We start from the raw sequence: 24,060 nt of genomic DNA on the forward strand, positions 1-24,060 counted from the left end.
GGTTCGATTTGGCCCTCCTGATATCATTCCTACATGCCCGAGCAATATTTTTATACTCTTCCCTGGTCATATGTCCAACCTTCCACTTCTTGTAAGCTTCTTTTTTATGTTTAAGATCCGCTAGGATTTCACCATTAAGCCAAGCTGGTCGCCTGCCATATTTACTATTCTTTCGACTCATCGGGATGGTTTGTCCCTGTAACCTCAACAGGGATTCCTTGAAATACAGCCAGCTCTCCTGGACTCCTTTCCCCTTCAAGTTAGTCCCCCAGGGGATCCTGGCCATCTGTTCCCTGAGGGAGTCGAAGTCTGCTTTCCTGAAGTCCAGGGTCCGTATCCTGCTGCTTACCTTTCTTCCCTGCGTCAGGATCCTGAACTCAACCAACTCATGGTCACTGCCTCCCAGATTCCCATCCACTTTTGCTTCCCCCACTAATTCTACCCGGTTTGTGAGCAGCAGGTCAAGAAAAGCGCCCCCCCCAGTTGGCTCCTCTAGCACTTGTGCCAGGAAATTGTCCCCTACGCTTTCCAAAAACTTCCTGGATTGTCTATGCACCGCTGTATTGCTCTCCCAGCAGATATCAGGAAAATTAAAGTCACCCATGAGAATCAGGGCATGCGATCTAGTAGCTTCCGTGAGCTGCCGGAAGAAAGCCTCATCTACCTCATCCCCCTGGTCCGATGGTCTATAGCAGACTCCCACCACTACATCACTCTTGTTGCACACACTTCTAAACTTAATCCAGTTTAATCTAAACTTAATTCAATGAAGTCTTTAATGTTTAAAAATATTAACTGTAATTATTACATTCAGCATATGTCACTTTATAGTTAATATAAAAAACTATTTTTTCATAGAATACAGTCACTTTTTAGTAACCTTTTAGTCAAGCCACTATTTCTATATAAATGCTGTCATTTTATGGATGACAATGACCTCTATTATCTTAAACCCAAAGAAGAGCTTGTTGAGTTTTGGTCCCTGGCTCCGGATTGCTCTACTGGGGAGAAGGAGACCATCTTTTTTTAAAAAAGTGACCATTTGGGGTTCAGATTTTATGTATCAAGTTTCAGCCAGTTTTTATTTTAAGTGGGTTTTTATATAGGATCCGCACATCAGTTATTTCTGGGAGAAGATAATTATACTACCAGTAGAATGAAGAGTTCATAAGTCAGTAATTCTAAACCTCAGCAGGAATCATGAATGTTTGTGTTTGATTCTGTAATTCTTATTGATTTTTCTGCTGGCTTACCCCACTCAAAAAGCACATTCTCCCGAAATACTGCATATGCTTTGCCCTAAATTGAGCTAATTTTTTCTGAGTGTGACAGGCAGATTTGGAGCTGGCCTGTGGTAATTTACTGACAGTGTATGTTTGCCTGCTTATTGGGATGTTTACTGTATGAATATGTACGAATAGAAGTCTGTCTTAAATGCAGGTAGGAAGAAGAAGAATGGCTCAAGGCAGCCATCTATTAACACTTCCGAGTGTTAAGGCACAATGCCAGAATTTTGATGATTCTGCCTCCGTCTTCAGCCAACCTACAAAAACTGGTTATGGCCAGGAATGGCCAGAACCTGGCAAAACAGAAGAACAAAGAACTGTAGCAGGGTTTAAAGAGGGATGCTCTCTCTTGGGGGAGAGAGCGCTCAAGGGAATCAGACTGAAACCAGCCTCAGCGCCAGGAGCCTGCTGGGGGTTGATCAGCAAGCGAAGCCCGCTTAGGTCACCATTAGGGGATGGTTGAACTTGAGGTAAGGTAAATATTTCTGTAAACTTGTTTTAAATCCTTTTTTCTCTAATGCTGCACTCAGGCCAGAAAGGGAACAGAGGTGCAGCTTGCCCTGTAATCATGAGAGTGCAGCTTCAGGCCATTAGATGAAACTTGTAACAAACTCACTCAAAACGGCAGTAATTTATATGGCTCTTGATAGCACCAGTTTTTCACCACAAGGATATGTATGGACATCATCATCGGATCTAAAAATCATTTGCTAGTACTATTATCTCTACACCCAGATAACTTTATTGTTTTCATACTACTCATTTTCTGGATACATCCTAAAGCAAAAGAGCCAGATTTAATATTGATACTTCTACTTACACAGCACAGTGCAATGGAGAGAAGTTGTTACCATTAAATTTGCGGAAATATTTCTGTTCCAATAGTACCTCTATGCAGTTTTCATTACCTACAAGAGATCAGATGATTTATTGTTATAAACAGCAGGAGAATAGCTCATTTTCATATTAAGGTCACATGTGCACTGCATTTTAGCTTCTGAAATAAGCTAGGCTGTACTGCATACGTAAGTTCTTATGCATGAGAACTTATGCTTCTTAAGGAGCATGAGATACTTTTTGAGGTGCTGCGAACTAGACCGATCTCTCATTTGGACGCTGTTGTTTTTTTTTTTAAAAAAAAAGGTCTCTTGTGTTTTCACATTGTGCTATGACACTCTGCAAAAGTGTCTTTTAGATCTTCAGAGTTGGTCAGCCATCTATCACTCTGTACTCAGAAACTTAGTGTTCGACTTACAGTCTCAAACCACCCTAATGAGAAGACACTAATGCCAGCCTGTTGTACTGTGCGTATTACAGTAACGGGGGGGATAGTCTCATGCACCAGTGTACAGGAGGTGGCTCTAGTAGGATGGAATCCTCGCCTCAGTGATGTCACTGGGAGTTATGCCAGATTTCATGCCCAGCCTCCAAAGGATGGCTCCAGTGTGCATCATGATTGAGGCATGCACCTAGTGGCTGACCCTGAAGCAAGGTTGCTGTTTTGCTGGTATCTCCCTGCCTTCTGACTTGAAGGATAATTGATGCAATTTCTTGCTACATCTTCAAAAGGCAAAAGGAGAGAATCTACATCTCAAACTTTTTATGCTGCTAGCTATTTTACTATTCTACTTCCTAACACTAAACCCACAGTTGAGTTTGGCAAAAGGTATAAAAAGAGAAAATCTTACCATTATAACAAGCCCAGTGCAATGGTGTATAACCTTGATTATCTTTGAAACTACAGTCCTCTTCTGACAGTGCCATCTGCAGTAATTCACTCAGCCAAGTGGCATGACCATGAGCTGCTGCATAATGTAGAGGTGTCCTGCCTCTGGAGTCTTTACACAAGATAGATACTTCTTGTTCCAACAGCATTTGAACGCATTCCTCATGCCCAGTCATAATCTGATAACAAAGAAGTGAATCAGCAGGTTGATATAGTGTCAGTGCTGTGGCAAAGGATATGTGAGATACATGATGTATCTTTTGAATACTGGGTGGAAAGGTTGGGGTCCAGGAAATTGGTGAGAAGCTACTTGCTCCCCTGAGTGCCTGAGTACTAAAGATCCTCTTTGAGTCTTACTGAATGGGGGTCAATCAAGAATGAAACCACAAATACTAGGGAAGAAAGGGTGAGGGAGGAGCAATAACAATACTACCAAAAATATCAAATATTTTAGAAAGCTGCTGCAGTAATCCAGCTACTACGATCACATCTGCCGCCTCTGACATTGATTTGCTTATCTCGTACAGTATTTTAATCATGTTCATGTATTGTTATCAGTATGGAACAGAAGATTTATGCAATGGTCTCTATTTTATACAGATATTTCCAGGACTCTTTTGGAAAACTGTTCACGACATGGCCATATTTACATGTAACCCTATCAGCTCTCTCAGCAACTACATCTTGACTGAGGAGCTTACTCCGAGAAGAGATTATATCTACCCCAAATCTCATTGCCTCCCACTCAAAACTTATTACATACTTCTTTAACCCAGCCTTCCCAATATTTTCAGTTATTTACAATCATCTCTCAGTTTAATACCCCTTTGTTCATAAAAGAAAAGCCATAACCATCAAGTTAATATGCATAGTTAAGGGTCATAAAATTAAATAGTCACCCCTCGATGTAAAGCTGTGCATCCCAGGAGATCGGCTGCATCTACAGATGCTTCTTTTTCAAGTAACAAGGAAACAGCATCAATGTGCCCATATGCCACAGCTAGCATCAGTGGGGTTCTAGAAAATAAGAAGTTAATCACAGCTTTAAGAACACATGGCATTTTTCCACTTTTAACTTATCCTTTGGGGATCAGGGGCACCAGGAATTCCTGCCATTTTCCCCACACTTCCTTTCTCTACCAACATCTTCATGCCCTATATTCATCTACATAACCCAAATTAAGGTACTGTTTGTCCAATTTTATTGTTAAGCAATGCAACCAACAAAATCATTATTAACAGAGAAACACATATCTGATTTGTAGGCAGTTTATATTGCAGCATTGTTCAAGCCAGTCCATGTTAAAAATTTGTTCTTTAATAACTCTTGATTATCAGCAGCCCGCAGCAGAATATCAGCTTCATGATAAACCATGAAGCTCACTTGTGTAATCACCCCCTCTAATTATTAAGGTAACTATTTATGTAATTTTTAAATTCTTTAAAAAATCCTGGGCAGAATTGTTTAATAAGGGAGGGAAAGCCAATTGCATTCAGTATCTCATTTGCACCGATCATCCCTCAGCCAGACACTGGAGCAATATTTCTTCCACTTCTTTTCAAAACGGGATTTATTCTCCTTTTGCTTTAAGGTGATGGTTCAGGGACTGAAACTGATGCCCTTTAAAAACATGGCATTCATCTGTCTGTGTTTTCCCAGGTGAAATTTCAAAGCTATTCAAAATTTCCACATTTAGAATATACTTGCATCCTCCCTCCGTAACTACCTTTAATGAGAAGTGAAAACCATCATCATGTACATCAACTCCAATTTAAGTGTCACATTCAATTAATACTCTGTTCAAATTCGCTGTCCCAAAAGGCCAAGTATGTCCTAAGATATCAATGTTTTGGGAGGGGTGAGAATCTCCCTAGAAACAGCTCAGAAACTGATCCATTTTTAACTGGATTTAACCTTTAACTGAATTTAGCCTTAAACATCTCAGAAGAATTGCATAAAGATTGAGGTAGAATCTAAAATTAATAAATAATGTTTCCCCCTTGCTAATGTTTATTCCATGCTTTGATCAACTGAATGTGTACTTTGTAAGGTTTGTCAAATTCTATGAGGAAAAATTGGAGTGGTGCAGGAGATGTATACAGTACTATATACAGTAGAAGTATTGTATACAGTATAAGTACCGATGCTGTGAGCAATTTATGGAGCTGTCATTCATATCACAGTACTGTATCAAAACAAAAAAAAACATACTGTCCTTTGGCATCTGTCACATCAGGGTTGTCTGCAACTTCCAGCAACAGCCGCAAACATGGTGTGTGACCGTTGATGACTAGAAAGAAACAACAAATTTACCAGTCTGTAAACATATAAAAACTAACACACAGTTATGAAACTAACACAAGAACTGCATTTCAGACACTGTTCCCTCAAAACACCTATGGCAGAGAGGTTTATTTAAGGTGGGAGAAGACATTTTCCAGTGACAGAAATGAACAGTCAAGTAATTTTCACTTAGCTTGTACTAATGAAATTGTGCTCTTGGTTCTCAGTACAGCAAAAAGAGGATAGTTTTTGTTACATACAGAAATCACAAACAAGCAACGCAAAAAAGTATCTGATATTTTTTGAGTCACATTTGAGAAGACTCTTACCAAAGGAAGTAACATTTCAGAATCCTGCAGATTGGATGAGACAGTACTTCTTATTTTTAATGCATTGGCAGTTACATGAGCAAATCTTATTATTGTTGCTTGGACCTGTGTATGCTGTTCCTTGGGCACCTTACTGCTACGTGTCTCCACAACAGGCACCCAAGAGGCATAAGGACTGACTGGAGACACCCTCTGAGTTAGTCCCTACAGAACAGGGATGAGGTAACACTGGTGGAGGAGTGTGGGAAGCTTGTGCTACTGCTCCCCAGGTTGTACCCAGCAGGAGGACATCCAGTCTCCCCCCACCCCCCATTGCCAACCTCAGACCTTTCAATGGCATAAATGTCAAGAATTCACTTTATTTATTCAAATAAATAATTTTTTAAGTCAATTTGTTCGTCTCAAAGCTAGTCTCTCCTCCCCTGTTCCCTCCTACTTTCCCCACAGCCTTTGGCCAAGATTGTCAAAAGTGACTTGCGGTTTTGGATACCCAGTTGGGGACCTCAAAGGGGCCTGATTTAAGGAAGTGATGACAACTTGCCCTCTGACAATCAGGCCCTTTTGAGAGGACTCAAACTGGGCACCCCAAATCATCGTCACTTCTGAAATTCTCAGTCTTTATTATCAAAAGGTGGTTTTCTCTATCAGTTCTCAACAGAGAGCTCCCATCTTCCTCTCATCCCTCCAGGCCCTGCTTTGTGGCAACCTTCCTTAGCCAATGGAGGTTAGATAAGACTCTTTGGACCCTCACGACGCAGTTAGCAGGGGGTCACAGTGCACAGGGATTTGAGGAATTTCCTTGTTCGTCAATGCAGAGGGCTAAGCAGAGCCAAGAATTCAATCTGAGTTTTTCCTCTATTTTTCTAGTTTAACATTGGTGTCAGAACTATTTCTCAAATTGAAGAAAAAAAATTAAATGTAATCCTTACAGATTTACAGCTCTTACAGACCTGGAGAAAACCTCTCTCAGTTTAACACATTATGTTTAGTAGGGCTAGACACTCAAAACATTTTTGTTTTTTTCATTTGTTGCAGGACTTGCGTTTACACAATCCACCAAATGGATGATACAGCACTGGGTGGTTTTTTTGGGGGGAGAGGGGCAAGGGGTTGTTTTTAATTGCAATAATTTCTCCATCATCTGCATATAACGTGATCCTGTTCCCATCCTAACAGGAGAGTTGTTCCTTCTCTCTGCCTGATATCCATGGGCTGATGCAACGAACTTTGTGCACAATGCCATGTCACATTGCGCTGGCTGAGAAACTTGTACACATCATCCTGGATTTAAATTGCATACCCAGAAATAACCTTTGCTGCTCTATCTACAAAAATAAGAATTTCTCTGATATTTACCATTAAGTAATGGCATACGCAGAACATGTAAACAGCTCTGCAGTGCAAATGAGTCACTGCTTCACAGTCAAATCTCTCCCTCAGTAGGAACTGTGAATGTGTGAAAAGGGTTTAGGTAAATGATCAGTAGAACAGACACTCCAAGAAAGTCTCAGGAGTTGGCCCAGCAGCCACTTAGCATTACACATCTTGCAAGGAATGTGAGTTTGGTCCCTTGGTCTCAAGCCAGTAGGAGCTAGCTAAGCACTAGAGAAGCCATACACTCAGTGCTAGAGGGAACATTTGCAATTCTCTAGAGGCCCCTTCCTGGCCAGAGCAGAGACTGGGGTTAATGCGAATTGCAGTGGGAGCCACATCTAATCTAGGCTACAGAGAAAGTTACCATTATACAGGGCCAAATGATGTAACGTACAGAGAGTATCCCCAGGAGAAAGCAGGAGGTGTTCTCGCTGGACATGCCTGGAAAAAGTAGGTACTTTTAGTTGTATTATTTCTCTAGTAAAATGACAAAGCTTCACACAGAACAGAGCTGTGTAAAATTCTATGAAATGCAAACCAACCAAGCAGAGTATCTTTCAAATGTTTTGTTCATGAAGAGTGTCTGTGTGATTGTTTGAAAGGATGAGTGTGTGCGTGCACACGCAAGCCTTCTCTCTCTCTCTCAAGCACACACACACAAAGTAATTCAAGTGCTTCATTCAGTGTGATTTCTGCCCATACACTTTTGCTTGCTTTGTAATAAAAGATGCATGGAAGTGGTATCCATGGGCTGCTAGGGAGTTATCGTGTGGACATTCATTTAGGTGCTATAGCTTCTGTATGGAACACTCTAAACAACACAATAAAAATTATTCAATTTCAGGAAGTGTCATGGAACAGTTGAGAATGGGAATTTTAGTTCCTAGTCATTTTGTGGGGGGTGTTTGTGATTGGGTTTTATAGTATTGTGCACAGCCCCGTTCCGTGTAATACTTTGTGTTATTTTACTAGAGAAAATACATAAAAGTCACATATGGTGTCTCTCTTTCTACTCTGGACTAGTAATGGCTCCCTTGGTAATCCCATCAACAGCAACGAGGCGGGCTGGAAGGGGTGTCACACACATGAATAAAGAAAAGGAGTACTTGTGGCACCTTAGAGACTAACCAATTTATTTGAGCATGAGCTTTCGTGAGCTACAGCTCACTTCATCGGATGCATACCGTGGAAACTGCAGCAGACTTTATATATACACAGAGAATATGAAACAATACCTCCTCCCACCCCACTGTCCAGAAGAGTTCCCAGAAGTTACCTACTACAGGACAGGCCTAACAAAGAAAATAACAGAACGCCACTAGCCGTCACCTTCAGGCCCCAACTAAAACCCCTCCAATGCATTATTAAGGATCTACAACCTATCCTAAAGGATGACCCAACACTCTCACAAATCTTGGGAGACAGGCCAGTCCTTGCCTACAGACAGCCCCGCAACCTGAAGCAAATACTCACCAACAACCACATACCACACAACAGAACCACTAACCCAGGAACTTATCCTTGCAACAAAGCCCGTTGCCAACTGTGTCCACATATCTACTCAGGGGACACCATCACAGGGCCTAATAACATCAGCCACACTATCAGAGGCTCGTTCACCTGCACATCCACCAATGTGATATATGCCATCATGTGCCAGCAATGCCCCTCTGCCATGTACATTGGTCAAACTGGACAGTCTCTACGTAAAAGAATAAATGGACACAAATCAGATGTCAAGAATTATAACATTCATAAACCAGTCAGAGAACACTTCAATCTCTCTGGTCACGCAATCACAGACATGAAGGTCGCTATCTTAAAACAAAAAAACTTCAAATCCAGACTCCAGCGAGAAACTGCTGAATTGGATTTCATTTGCAAATTGGATACTATTAATTTAGGCTTAAATAGAGACTGGGAGTGGCTAAGTCATTATGCAAGGTAGCCTGTTTCCTCTTGTTTTTTCCTACCCCCCCCCCCCAGATGTTCTGGTTTAACTTGGATTTAAACTTGGAGAGTGGTCAGTTTGGATGAGCTATTACCAGCAGGAGAGTGAGTTTGTGTGTGTATGGGGGTGGGTGGGATGTGAGAAAACCTGGATTTGTGCAGGAAATAGCCCAACTCGATTATCATGCACATTGTGTAAAGAGTTGTCACTTTGGATGGGCTATCACCAACAGGAGAGTGAATTTGTGTGGGGGGGTGGAGGGTGAGAAAACCTGGATTTGTGCTGGAAATGGCCCACCTGATGATCACTTTAGATAAACTATTACCAGCAGGACAGTGGGGTGGGAGGAGGTATTGTTTCATATTCTCTGTGTATATATAAAGTCTGCTGCAGTTTCCACGGTATGCATCCGATGAAGTGAGCTGTAGCTCACGAAAGCTCATGCTCAAATAAATTGGTTAGTCTCTAAGGTGCCACAAGTACTCCTTTTCTTTTTGCGAATACAGACTAACACGGCTGTTACTCTGAAACACACATGAATGCACATCGTCTTTGTGCCCCTGCCAGCACATGCTTGCGAGCTCTCTCTCTCTCTCTTTAGCTATGTCTTCGCTGACCCAAAAAGGTGTGTTTTTACCTATGTGCATTAGCTATCCCACAGTAAAAACAAGGCACTTTAGTTTTATCATGAGGCCAGCTAGGAGAGGCAGGGAATATAGTACTGAGCTTGCCTAGCTAGTCGCTGTAGACACTACAGATGCCTTGTCTGCACTAGAATTTTACGGGAAGATAGCTATCACACATTAGTTATCTTGCTGTAAAACAACCTGTGTGTCGGTGAAGACAAAGCCCCCCAGCTCTTACACACACACACACTTTCTCTCTACATATATTAAGAAGAGTTAGTCTCAAGTCTTTATCCTGTATATGCAGTTTTTTGCCTTCTGATTAATATGTATCTAGCTCAACTCTTTTCTCTTCTAGAGTCCCCTGTGTTTTTGCATACACACCTAGTCCATGTTGGTTTACAGTAGATTTATAGGTTAACTTGCTTTGTTCATATTCCTAGCAGAGCTTTTACCCAAAAAGGGAGACATGCCGAAGACCCCAGGAAGCCCTCTAGGGATTAAACTATTGCTACTGATTTTACATGTAAGGCACTCGGATACTACGGTGATGGGGGGCAACGTAAACCCTAAGGTAGACAAGATAAAGAACAGTGATTAGAGTGTGACAATGGTAAGAAAAATAACTGTAGAAATAGCATCTCCATACTCAGCAGATCTGTTCCCTGTCTGTATTTTGAGTCACAAAAAACAAAACAAGTGTTTACTACATGTTACTTCTGTTAGCACTGCAGAATCCATACACCCCTGTGAGAATGACCTGTGGACTCTGTATTAGCTACAACAGAACTTGTGCAGCTACAACAGAATTATGAACGACTTCTGAATTGCAAAATCTTTGATACTGGTGATGATGCACAGGCCGGAGTGAATACTGCTTGTTCTTCACAGCCCAAACTCAGTTTGCAACTTTGACAGTTAGAAAAATTCTGGGCCTGATTCAAAATTGCATTACTCTAGTTTTTTGCAGGCTTTACTCTGTTGATTTAAATGGCATTAAACCAGCATAAGACTGCAGAAAGGCCGACGTGAATCAGGCTCTATTTTTTTTTTTTTAAACTGAGCACACATGAGATTGAGTCACTGAAATACAGTGAACATGGAAAGCAGCTATGCCATTTGCACAAATAACTTTCCAGAGTCTGACCACATTTTAAAGGAGAGGGAAACCTTCTATTGTGACCATCCTCATTACTGCAACATTACACAGAGGTCAGGCAGACAATCCTTAAGCCCGGACCATGTTATACAAATAGAATTGGAGGTTTTTGGTGGCAGAGTAATTATGTTTTCTCAATCCAAGTAAAATACCAAACTCCCAGGGTGTCTTTTGAGTCTGCAGGAGCTGACTGTGAGCACAATTCTTCACTGGTACTTCTGTCACATCTTGAAGCTATAATGATTTGCCAATCTCAGGTTGACTGTGCTCTGGTCTTTGAATAATGTGATGTCATTTAAATTCAGCAATTTTTAAATGTCACAATTAATGGGAAGGAGCAAGACCCTCTCTGATTGTGCAACTCCAGATACCATGCTTCCCCTAGATGAAAAATAACAAAAGGCTAAGGCCTGCAGAATTTTAAAGCATCAGTATCACAAGGCTCTACCTCTTGAGCTAACATTATTGCTGAAAGCTAATGGAGAGTCACTAACTTCTATCCTCTTTTCAGGTATCTAACCACTAGAAGGTAAAATCATTGCAAGATACTGAATCATAAGTCCAACTTCAACCACACCACATGTCTCATTTACTTTTCAGAGACTATTCACATGCTTAAAGGATAGTCAGGTGCTTAAGAACCTGGCTGACTTGGGCCTAAAGCTTTGAGCAGTTCTGATATATTCCACCCAATCGAAGTGAGTGGATGCAGTCAACGTTTGGTGCATGCCAATCCATTACAGCTGACAGGAACAATAATATATTCAGGCTAAATACCCAACTGCAGGCTAACAACCTGTGTACTAGCTGCCTAGATGACAACATGGGACAACTCCAGCCCACCACGAGCCTTCAACATGATAAGGCGGGACTCTGGTAGGTATAGATACACACTGAAAAATATGAGCAATAAGAAAATATATGTAATTTTTAGTAGCTTTAATAGGGCATGGACTTTTTGACAGAACTATAAACATATGGAAATAAAGCAGGAGGCACAATTTGAAGATGAGGTGAAAGGAAAGGAAACCAAATGACATCCATACTTATGGCTAACACATCTGCAGAGCAGGATCTCTCACAGTGCAAATCTTATGTGCACATATTACATTTAATCATGGCGTTGTATGGTGTCTATTTTCCTCTTGCACCACATGCACTATTAATCCTATACAGGAATTAGAGCATGTGATGTATCGAAAGGAAATTATACCATTGTATCTGCACTGCGTTTTACAGTCAACACTCAGTGACACATTAGACAACCATCTAAAGCTTCTTCTTTTTTTTTTTAAATAAAAATTCACTGACTTCTGATAATCAGTTTGTGCAGTTGCCATACAGCTCTCCTTTGCTGCACTGTGGCAACATTAATATATGCGTCTTTGAGCCACAATTTAAGAAGTCCAAAGCATATTGTTTAATTTATACCACAGGTCTACAATCCAGGTTTTCCTTAGATACAGTTAAAATATACTGCAGACAAAGGTGAGACACAAAGTAAACACAGCATATTTTATTTTGTGTTGCCCATTTGCATATATGACTGCATTTTTGTCAGAATAAAATGTGCACACATCTCTAAAATCTAAGCAGAAAAAACAGCTGTGCAGGAAGACAAGTAAGTCTGGCCCTGAAAACGAATCTATAGCAAACAATGTACTGATTCTATTTTGCCACTAGAGGTTGCTGTTGGACCATACTGAATCCATCAGTATGAGGTACCATGACAAGTAGGTTCATTGTTCTGTTTGTTAACTATACATAGATCAGAGGGGGGGGAGCCAGAAATCTTTAACATGTTAACGAACAGCCTTTAAGATGTACGACACCAATTCCATACTTTGTAATTAGAGTACCTGACTTGCTAAGGAACACTCAACAAACGAAGGCGAGAAAGACTATTAACCCTTATGGAAGTGGCTGGTTCCCAAGAAGTTTACTAGCTAGGTGGATAACACTTAGAAACTGATGATTTTCTCTAGGTTTTAGAGGAAATAAAGGGTGGGGGATGTGCTGTTGCAGAAGGCCACTGAAGGTTTCTGGCGGTGGAAGGGCAGGGTGGGACTTATCTGGAGTGAGTACAAACTATCTCACTTCATCATCAGTGGGATCCACCTTGATTTTCAGTCTTTTTTCCTTGTAAGATCTGCCTCATTGCTACTTACGTCTTCATCTGACTCTCTAGCCTGAAACCATCAAGTATGAGGTGGGGTGGGGGAAAACCATCATGCATCAGAGAAGGAAGATAGGTGCGGAGAGAGGAAATAGCCCTGGTGAATGAGGTCTAGGGTCAGGCTGTAGGGGGAGAAGTGGAGCACTTCATGGGGACAAGGGAAAGTTGAGAAATGGAAAGATAGTTAGCTCTAGTTCCTGGTGGCAGTTCACAAAGATGAAGTCTCAATGCTCCAATAATTAATTAGGTTAGCAATAACCTTCAAAAGAGATGGTAGCTAAGCAAACATCACTACTAACCTCTGTCTTGTTATAGGTTTTCTCTCTCAAGAGAGAATACAACTACACTCACCTGAGGCATGGAGCGGGGTTCTTTTGGTGATGTCATCTTTTACCAAGATGGAAGCACCCTGGCTGATGAGAGCTTCAACACATTCTGCATGTCCCTTAAAGGCAGCCAGGTCCAAGGCAGTGCGTCCTTTCTCATCCTTAATATCCAAGTCTACCAGAGACTGAAGAAGTACCTCCAAGGCTTGATGATGACCATTATAGGCCTAGAAATCCAAAACAGGTTATATTGGGAATAAAGCAATACAAATCTTACTCACTACTCTCCTGACTGAAAAGCACAACACGTGCATCCCAGGAGCACAATTTTTCATTGTGATAGTCATTTGAACACAATGGAAACTATAATACAGAGATACTTTATTCTATGGTTCTATGACCTGAGACTCCCAAGTACATGTGGGTTTTCCCACATTCCAGTGTGAATGGTATAGGAGGCCAGAGGGTTTCAGGTGCCTGAAAATTTGTGTTTTTTAATTACATAAGAGGCAATAATGAACATCTAGTCTCTGATCTGCATGCCACAGTCCAAAGAACCTCACCCAATCATTTCTGCATCAAGCCTTATCAAATGTGTACAGATAGCTCAATGTAATGACACGTGCAGGATATAAATATGAGAGAAGAGACAGCATGGCGTAGTGTGCCGCAGAGGTTTGAACAGCGTGAGTCAGACACAGTCACATTACTCAGCCACAAATAAGTTCTGCATGCCAGCCTAAAGAAGTGCACATAAAACTTATACCCACACCATCTTTGTATATTCTTTATATGGAATGTCTTTTAAATAAAAAATACTTTAGATATTTAAAGTCAAATTTACTTCTATAGTGAGGCCAAATTACCTTAGTACCATAAGCCTAATTATTGAGATCTCTGTGGAAGAGAAAAATTCTAAGTTGTAAAACATACAGAAAAGCTATTTCAATTACCTATTAATATTGCAGCTTTAGGGTCTCACATATTGGGGACCTTCTGGCACTAAAAGCCAGAGAATGCTTCATTGGAGAAGCCTGCCTGGTGAACTTCCCTTTTACAAAGGTGTTTGGCTCTCATTTCTAACCCTGACAGGATGAAAGATAGTTGATGTTAAACCTCTCATTCGTCCAGCACTCTGTTGCCTGTCCTGGACCTCAGGCCAATGTGATATGGGGGATGGGTTGAGAAGGAAACGAAGAAAACTTCTGGCACCAGGTTGATTTAAAAATAAAATAGTGGCTTGCCAAAAATTGTGGAACTTTTTGGCTAGACATCCCTGGAATGCTTTGTCTCATGCAACTTTGGAAGTCCACAAGAATGAACCCCTCCTTTGGTCAAATACCTCCAGTCCCCCTCCCCCAGCCCTCTCTTTTTAACCCACAGTATTCCATACAAAAGACAGTATTAAGAGAACCTTAAAGTTGCACTGGTAAGCCGCCAAAAGTCAGGAATTGCCAAAATTAAGTTTGTATGGGGTAGGAGGAGGGTGAAAAGGAATTTGAGTGGGAAAAAAAGAGTCAACTGTTGATAAAATCCATGACTTTTTGCAAAATTTCCCATGACAAATTTGCTGTCTTTATAGGAGATTTTTTTGAATGCATCAATACAACAGAAAAAGGGACTCCCTTAAATTAGTGAACTCTCTAACTGGAAACCAGAAGATATTTTCTCCAGTAGGCTTCTGACCCTTCCAAGAATTATGCACACGCTTACTCTAGTGCTGTGAGTCGTCCCATTAAAAAAAACTACTCACAGTTGTATGATTTTAAGCATGTCTTAAGTCTTTGCAGGATCAGGACTTTGTTTATTTTATTTTAGTTGAATTTTAAGTTTCTACAGCAGCTTTCAGAAAAACAGCTGCTTCAAAAACAAGATGCAGAGATCATCAGAAGTCAGGTGTGTGCATATGCTAGGGAACCTGTGTATATCCACAGATAGCACAGGTAACATGTAGTCTCACTGCTCATTCAGTTTCAGGAAAATTTAAATTAAACCCTGCAGAGAGAGTTTTGTGAAAAACAAACCACTGAACATGCATTACGAGAGAAAGAGCAAAATAATTTGAAACAAAGGGTTTGATACACTTCACCCATTTTCCAGTTCAGACGCATTCTAAAACTGATTGTGATGTTCTGTAATTTATACATTATTCAAATTGAATTGTTGAATAATTTCTTCTAACAATCCTTGGGCTGTGATTTATTTGTGAGCAAGCACTTTGCTGTAAAGTAAAAATCTGTGCTATTTTGAGTGGACACTGAGGTTACATGGACTATTTCTGGTCTCTGATTGAATATGAGCAATTCTCAGAAGAGGTTTCCGGTGCAAATGTTCACAGTCACAAGCTTGAAAGTTTGTTTATATTTGATGTTTCAGGGAACATGTATGCCAGCCAGTAAACTCAAACAAAAAAGAGGGATGAAACCAGCTGAAACTTATTCATTTATAAACTCCAGTGAATATCCATGAAAATTATTTGCACGGTTCACCCAACTCTAGTGGACATGAACTGCACTGCTTATCATTGGACTCAGTCACATGCTGGGGGTTTTTTGTTTTGTTTTGCTTGGGGTGTTTTGCATTAATCTCTGCATAGTTGAAACAGTTCATGAAAAAGGCCTACAAGAAGGAAATACAAATGTAAAAAAAACCACACCCACTAATAGTCATTGAAGTTCCAAGTCAAGTCTTATTTTTCACCCTTAAAAATTATGACTTTCCAAAAATAGCATCAACTAAGGATTAAAGAAGCTAATTCTTTCCCTGCCTAACTCCTATTAACATTAACAGGAAGCATACATATGTATCTAAGGGAAGATTAACCCTGAGGACTCAGAATTTCCTGCCTTTTAGGTATGAACCAGACTATTAACCTTATTTAAAGATTTGATTGTCCTCAATATTTACAGCATACCTACTGGGCCTGGCTCTTTTCTGACTCACATTGGTTTTACATTGCTGTAATGTGAGAAGGATAGGGACCCCCTGCATTTTAAGTATAATTAGTATGATTATACACCAGCAGTAATACAAATGATTTCAGAATCACATGTAGATGCAAAAAAGTATAATCAAAATTTTCCAAAACCGAGTTCCTAAAGTAAGGCTCCTAAATTCTTCTTTAGGGACCATAAATGGCTGGATTTTGAGAAGTGCTGAGCAGCTAGCAGCTCCTCTTGACTACAGTGGGAGCTGCTGAGTGCTCAGCACTTTTGAAAACCCAGTCAAGTCAGGTATGTCTACACTTGGGGCTGGGGGTGTGATTCCCAGCTCCAGATGACGTACCCACGCTAGCGCAGATCAAGCTAGTGCACTAAAAACAGAATGTAGCCATGGTGGCACAAACAACTCACCGCCCAAAATGCATTCCCTCAGAGACGCTAGATACATAACTTGGGTGGCTTGCACGCTAGCTCAGTGAGAGCTAGCACATGAATGTCTCCTAGACCTGGAAATTATACCTCTGCCTTGAAGTGCAGACATACCCTTAGTTAGATACCTTCGTAAGGATTTAGGGCTCGGAGTTTCAAAGGAAATTCAATGTGAACTGTGCACCTAGCTCCCTTACGTTTTTTGGTTGGTTTTTTTTTTTAATCCCTATCAAGGAAGCATTTTTTAAAATCTTGGTCCTAAGTCCCTTTCCAGCTGTTACAATGCAGGTCTACTTACTTCACAGAGGTTAAGTGGTTATTTATCTGATCAAACACTGAATGTGTGTCGTATACTTACAGCTAAATGCAAAGGACTTTTAGTAGCTCCTGAATCTGGTTCATCAAAAATGTTGCTGGTTTTTTCCAGAAGCTAAAAAGAAGAAGAGTAGTTTTAAAACGTCTTGCAAAGCATAAACACTTCCACAGCAATCTAAAACAAAACAAATCAGATTACAAGTTACAACTTGTTAAAAGCAGGTTTACGGTTACTTTGGTGAAGAGAGAAATGTTTGCCAGATTTACTATATACCAACGGAAGTACCAGGAAGATTTTAATACTAATCTTCAAGAATACCCAATTTCTAAACATAAAAGAAAACACTAAGAATCCTACTTCTATACAAGTGGCTTTCAGTGCCCAGAGTATGGTGTACTCTACTGTATGTTAAATGTTATTTTCTGTCAACTGCCTCTGTAAAATAGATGCTAGATTTAAAAGTCAATCTGGTTCCCACTGAAGTCAAACTACCCACTGATTTTAATGGCAGCAGGATTGCCCCCTTAATTTGTTCTCTTTTGAGTGACTATTAACTTTAAGAAATGTGGTCTTTTAAAAAACAACAACAACAACAAACTTATTCTTAAATACATAGGCTTCATATGTAGATACACTAACTGAATGATAAAATTAGAAAGCAAAAGTCTATGTGTGGATTTCTGCAGCACTATCACCACCTGTAAGGCTTCCTGGAAATGACCTCTTGTACTAACCAAATTCCTGTCCTCGCTTGACTTTTACTCAGAGTGAGATAGGATAACCTCTGCCACTTCAAGTGTCATAAATCAGCAGGCAGACAAAAATATTTTGTTTGCAGACATTTCCCACAAATACTTAAGGAAGGTTTTTAATGAGTGTTTAACAGCTTTTTGTTGTGACCTCCCCCACAAAATATTTTCCAATTATTTGATACAATGAAGTCAAAACTAGTTTAAGCCCCAGGACATTCTCATCCATGTTAAGAGTCCCACTGAAATCAGAGGGACGACTTGCATGAGAAAGGATTACTCACAAAGGAAGAAGGATTTGCAGAGCCGAGCCCTTAGCCCAAATTATGAATGATAAATAAATCTGTAAGAAGAATGTAATGTGTTTGTATATGCTTATCAAAGCAGGAATTACCTTTATAATGACAAGGCCAGCACATCTCATAACTAATCATACTTACAGACAGCTCTCAAAGCACTTTACAGGCTTGTCAAGTGGGATAACTATTCACCACCTGAATGGAACATGGCAGCTATTTAACAGCAGTAGCAAAATTTCACTGGGATGATTATTATTTATATTACTATAGCGCCTCTGAGTCCTGGTCATGGACCAGGAACACATCGTGCTAGGCGCTGTACAGATAGAAAGTGGAGTCCAAAAACGTGTCCAAGTGAAGCTGCAAGGGTGATGATGTGTTTGTATACAGTGCCACTGGTGTGCACGGAATGTTACACTACAATTAGAGACGGTCCTTGTCTTAAGGCATTTATGATCTAAGACGAGTATGGGTATGACATCAAGAGGATGCTGGAGGAAATAATATCAGGCAAGAGTTGATGGAAAGGGCGATGAGTAATTAATAAATTTGTGGGGCTGCAGAAGCCATGACAGTTCTTTTTATAGTTATTTATTTTTGTGATGGAGGGAGATAGATAGTTGAGGATTTGTAGAAAAAAGGTGGGTTTCAAGGAGGAGAGGAAGATTTTGTGGCATATACAGTATTAGGGGCAACATTCCAGGCATATAGGGCTGCATGGAAGAAGGTATGAAGATGCTTGTATGAGAAGGAGAAAAACTGTAGACACAATATCAGATGTTTCCCTGACATAACTCTATTGACTTTAACAGAATTACACCAAGAATAAATCTGACCCATCATAACTATCCAACCCGATTCCCATCTAATGTTAACAATCTAGTCAAATGCCACAAAGATATGCATATGTATAATTCTACTGTAATTCTAGGAAAATAAATTGATTTTATTTACAAATACATGGTTAGTGTTTTAAAAAATATTAAAATTGGGAAAGAAAAATATGTTAACATTGGACACTGCTGATAATTCAATATTCGTGTATGTTAATACAAAATATACTCCCTTCCAGATACAGGCCTCAAGCATGCAATTTGATCTTTCAGAATTTTGGGTGGTGTGGAGGTGGGAGTTGGGTTTACTGTTCCACTTTGGGCTCTTCTCTAATTCCTACCTTGTTTTCCTCTCTGTTTATAAAGTGTGACACAGTTCCTGCTCTACCTTGGTGGGTCTTGCGCTTATTGGCAGATTTGCTCGCCTTGGAGCTTCACGGCAGCCCTCAGCTTGGACATTTTTCTGAACCCACAGTCCAGGTCGACTCCTCCTGTGTCTGACCAGGAGTTGGGAGGATTTGGGGGGAACCCGGGCCCGCCCTCTACTCCGGGTTCCAGCCCAGGGCCCTGTGGAATGCAGCTGTCTAGAGTGCCTCCTGGAACAGCTACAACTCCCTGGGCTACTTCCCCATGGTCTCCTCCCAACACCTTCTTTATCCTCACCATAGGACCTTCCTCCTGGTGTCTGATAATGCTTGTATACCTCAGTCCTCCAACAGTCCGCATTCTCACTCTCAGCTCCTAGTGCTTCTTGCTCCCAGCTCCTCACCACAAACTGAAGTGAGCTCCTTTTTAAAACCCAGGTGCCCTGATTAGCCTGCCTTAATTGATTCTAGCAGCTTCTTGATTGGCTGCAGGTGTTCTAATCAGCCTGTCTTAATTGTCTCCAGAAGGTTTCTGATTGTTCTGGAACCTTCCCTGTTACCTTACCCAGGGAAAAGGGACCTACTTAGCCTGGGGCTAATATATCTGCTTTCTATTACTCTCCTATAGCCATCTGGCCTGACCCTGTCACAACAGTTATTTAAACATTTACAAAAAATCCTTATTTAATAATCTGCATTTGATGACAACTGGGATTATTTTTTTAAGGTGCCTATTTTCTTCAGAGAAATTTCTCCGTGAGCAGCCAATACATACACATTAGTATTCAGCATCATTTTAATCTAAATATTTGGCCAGTAGTCTTCAGTTCCATGAGGCATGCTCTTGTACAGATGATTAATCTGAATTCCTATTTTCTCCAGTGGGTAATTGAACCTCTAAAAATAAAAGTGACCACTAAACCGGTTCCCCTGTCTGCTTAACATCTATCCCTTTTTTAATTAAATGCCTCCCATTTATTGAACATCAAACCACTATATTTTGGGATCAGATCCTTAACATGGAACTTCTCCCTTTATCTGTTAGGAGGCTCTAGAAGTTTTTGAGCAAGACAGATAATTGTCTTTCGAATAGAGAAAAAATAATTTGCAAGTTACCAGAATTAAGGCTCTAGATGAAAAAACTGCAGGATTGGAGAGCTCTCACAAAAGGAATCTTAGTGTCTTGAATTAAAACATCTTAAGATACTGCAGACTAATCTTAGTAAGCTTACTACTCAAAATGGTGAATTTCTCCATCATAAAGTCAAGCATAAATACAAATTTGATGGTAAACCTGGTAACTCTCCAGGCTCTCAGATACACAGCCAGAAAATACAAGACAAGAAATTTGAAAAAGAAAACAAGCCTCAATAGTTCAAAGAGATACAAATAATGATTTTTGAGTGCATCTTGCTACATGTAATTCTTCATACTAATTAAAGCTAAATTTCCACATGGATTCTATAGAATTAAACATTACACCCACAAAACGGACAAAAAAGGCCAGGTCCCTGTTACTGTGCAAAATGCCTCTGCAGATAAGGTTTTGTCAGTATTTCCATGGCTTTGTAATTTGTTCATAATAAATTACAATTGTTCATGTGCTTAGGCGACTGGGGGAGAAGGGGAGGTGTCATGATGATTTTAGACCTGTCCCCTCAACACACATTTTGGGATTCAATTAATAAATAAAGGAAACTGAGTTTGGAACATAAGCTCATTTATCTCACTTTAATAAAAGTGAATAAATTTAGTTATGGTGCAAGACTACGCATTAAAGTGATATTCAGCAGCTATTATTTTATCTCTAGCTCCATCCCACCCTTCAAAAAAAGTTGTCTACACTCCTGTTATTGCCACATTTGTCATAAGAACAGATACATGTAAAGTAATGGATCTATATGGAGTACACTTATAGTTCTAACTCCATAATGCATTCATCTTGCATTACATTTGTGCAGAAATTATATACAATTAGGTATTTTTTAAACATATGTGAATTTAGTGCTCATGAAAGGTGGCAGACTGACAGCCCTGGAGACCAAAATACTCTTAACCAACAGAACTGGCAAAATTTGGTGGTGGTTGTTTTTTTGTGATGTGGACACTTGTCCACTGAAAACAGGCCAGAGATGAATTCATTGTTGCACACAAAACCATCCACTAACCATCAGATGTTAGCAATTTTTGATCACTACTGAACTGGACTAAAACCAATACCTGGCAGTGAAAGGCTTCTCATATCACATTTCTAATCCCCTGAGCAATCTAGTCCTCTTAGTTGCTTACTAACTAGGCTTCTGCGGCATTTAAGCCGGTGTCAATAACTTAACATCATAAAGGGACATTTTAAGTAAAAGTGGTGAGTGACACTTTTTAAAAGATTAGGGATAGGATACCCATCTTTCTACATTTCCTCACTTGATACAAGCACATTTTAAAATGGTCAGTTTATGTACGAAGAGCTGGAGAAAAGGCTTCATTTTCCTTCACACCCGGCCAACCTCTTTTGAACCCACTTCCCTGCCGGGGTTTTTAGTAGTATGATGCTAGTTTCACAAAGCTCGTACAACGTAAGGAAACTCCTATGACCATGACTTAGTTATGTCACTGCTAGTTAATTACCCTGTGAAGCTGGTATTATAAACTGTATCCTGTCTCTCTCAACTCTGTGCCACGATTAGAAATACTTATAGTTCTTGCACTGTTTTTTACAGGAGGGGTATTTATTGACATCAAGAGGATTTGCTGCCTGTTCTAATCCTCTGGCTATAATAATGGATTATGATCAATTATTGTCCATGTTTTTCTGGTTCTGATGTATCACTCAATGATACAGGATGGTTTATATGCTTCTTCTTACAGGCTATATAGTATGTTCTAGGAATTAGCTCTAGTAAAAATAAGGAAAAGCTCTACATGGCATTTCTGAAATTTATAATCATTAGACAGAATGGCAGATGAACAGTTTAGTCACTCATAAAATGTTTAAATCAGGCTGCTGAAAGGAAGAAGTTAGAAGCTATTTCAGTCCATACATATCACAGTGAGGGGTGCTACGTTAAATCATACAATAGACAGAAATTCATGGTTGCAAACAGGATCTGACAAGTTCAAAAGTTTTGATGCACCACATTATGCGTGTTGCTGGTAACTGTGTTAAGTAAAGGTCTGATCCAGCTCCCACTGAAATCAATGAGAGCCTTTCCATTGATAAGTACCCCACCCTACACTGTAATGCAACCTTTATATAGATATTCAGAGTTCCATTCAAACATGAATATTTTAAACGTTAATGAACTTTTTCAATTAGTGCAGGGGTGGCCAACCTGTGGCTCTGGAGCCGCATGCAGCTCTGCGGAGGTTAATATGCATAGGCGCTGACTCCAAGGCTGGAGCTACAAATGTTAACTTTCCAATGTGCTGTGGGGTGCTCACTGCTCAACCCCCTGCTCTGCCCCAGATCCTGCCACCACTCCACCCCTTCCCCTCAGCCTGCCATGCCCTCGCTCCTCCCCCGTCCCCACCAGAGCCTCCTGCGCACTGCGAAACAGCTGATTGCCGCGGATGGGAAGGGGGGGAAGGAGGGGGAGGCGCTGATTGGCATGGCTGCTGGTGGATGGAAGGCACTGGGGGCTGGAGGGGGGTAGCGGATGGGGGGCTGCTGACATATTACTGTGGCTCTTTGGCAATGTTCATTGGTAAATTCTGGCCACCCCTGAATTAGTATAATTAATATTAATCACATAAAATAGCAGGCCGTTAGGCTAGATGGGTATAATGTGATAATCTAGCCATGGTATTTATTTTGAAAGGGTGTCGAGCAAATAGCATATGGAAATTTTCACACTCACACAGAGCTAATCAGAAGGCAATTAAGAAAACAGAAATATTAGAATAGCGTACTTTTGCATTAAAAAATGTGTACAGATATAACTTCTAGTACATGAGGTCATCCAGAATAAGCAATTAGTTACGATTTCAGAATGCCACTTTCAAAACAGAGCATAAATATTAGAGTGACATATAAGTTTGAGACTGATCTCCGCTTCTCCATTGCAATATGAAGACTCAAGCACTGTTTATACTGCAGGAAAAACATATTAGCCAGACCTGTGTTTAAATATTGCTCTTGCTGGCTAAGTGTTAACACAGTTTCCTGGCCAGCATAGGCAGGACAAAACAAACTTCAGCATGGTTAGAACTGGGTAGTTCACAGACTAATAGAATATTACCCTCTGTACCATTCTACATCAAAGGGAGGACATGTTTAGCTTCAGAGTTCATTCTAAATTAAAGGGCTAAATTCAAAGCTGATGTATAAAGTGATACAAAATTACACATCAGTAAGTAGGGGTAAGGGTATCTATACTAGAAAAGCTGCATAAACTTGATCAAGACAAATTGGTGTGAACCTCAATCCAGGAAACAAGCACTTGGTTGAGTACTTTAATGAAATCAGGATCTTAAACCAGATTAACCCTTTATAAATCAATTTAGCTTATGTCAGTAATTTAGCACAGTAATTTACTGAATTAATCTAATGCAATTTAAAGATTAAATAAATTTAGGTGCCTGTACAATTCAGATTTACGCCAGTTCAGTTAGATTAATCTGTGAATCAAAACTGAAATCAATCAGTGCAACTTTTCTAATGCAGATAAGGCCTATAGATGCTTGAAGAGGCTTGAAGAAGGTATAGATTGAAGTAGGGTTTGAGCTAATTTAAATCTGCACCTTTTGTACATGCTCCTGGTTATCTGATTTTCCTGCTATGCTCCTTTCCTCTGTCCACTCTCTGTGTAAATTACTTACGGCTTGTCTACACTTAAAGCACTACAGCAGTGCAGCTACACCGCTGAAGCGCTTCAGTGAAGACACTACTTACGC

The 24,060-nt window shown here is 40.2% G+C and overlaps 1 protein-coding gene and 1 long non-coding RNA gene across 12 annotated transcripts in view; one reads left to right on the forward strand and one right to left on the reverse strand.

The window, feature by feature from the left end:
- LOC140895769 (uncharacterized) overlaps positions 1–14,003 on the forward strand; it is a 45,190-nt gene extending 31,187 nt beyond the window's left edge. The window contains exons 3-4 of the long non-coding RNA XR_012154348.1: positions 11,336–11,611; positions 13,227–14,003. This is a non-coding gene — a long non-coding RNA (uncharacterized LOC140895769). The remainder of the gene's footprint in view (positions 1–11,335; positions 11,612–13,226) is intronic.
- ANKRD44 (ankyrin repeat domain 44) overlaps positions 1–24,060 on the reverse strand; it is a 215,680-nt gene that overhangs the window by 27,012 nt on the left and 164,608 nt on the right. For all 11 annotated transcript variants that reach the window (XM_078848004.1, XM_073306276.2, XM_073306275.2 and 8 more), the window contains 6 exons: positions 16,967–17,038; positions 13,263–13,464; positions 5,225–5,303; positions 3,912–4,029; positions 2,975–3,191; positions 2,107–2,194 (listed from right to left, as the gene is read on the reverse strand). In XM_078848004.1, coding sequence (XP_078704130.1) covers positions 2,107–2,194; positions 2,975–3,191; positions 3,912–4,029; positions 5,225–5,303; positions 13,263–13,464; positions 16,967–17,038 — 776 coding nt within the window. The remainder of the gene's footprint in view (positions 1–2,106; positions 2,195–2,974; positions 3,192–3,911; positions 4,030–5,224; positions 5,304–13,262; positions 13,465–16,966; positions 17,039–24,060) is intronic.

The sequence above is a fragment of the Lepidochelys kempii genome, chromosome 11, assembly GCF_965140285.1.
Source record: "Lepidochelys kempii isolate rLepKem1 chromosome 11, rLepKem1.hap1, whole genome shotgun sequence".
Classification (NCBI taxonomy): domain Eukaryota; kingdom Metazoa; phylum Chordata; order Testudines; family Cheloniidae; genus Lepidochelys; species Lepidochelys kempii.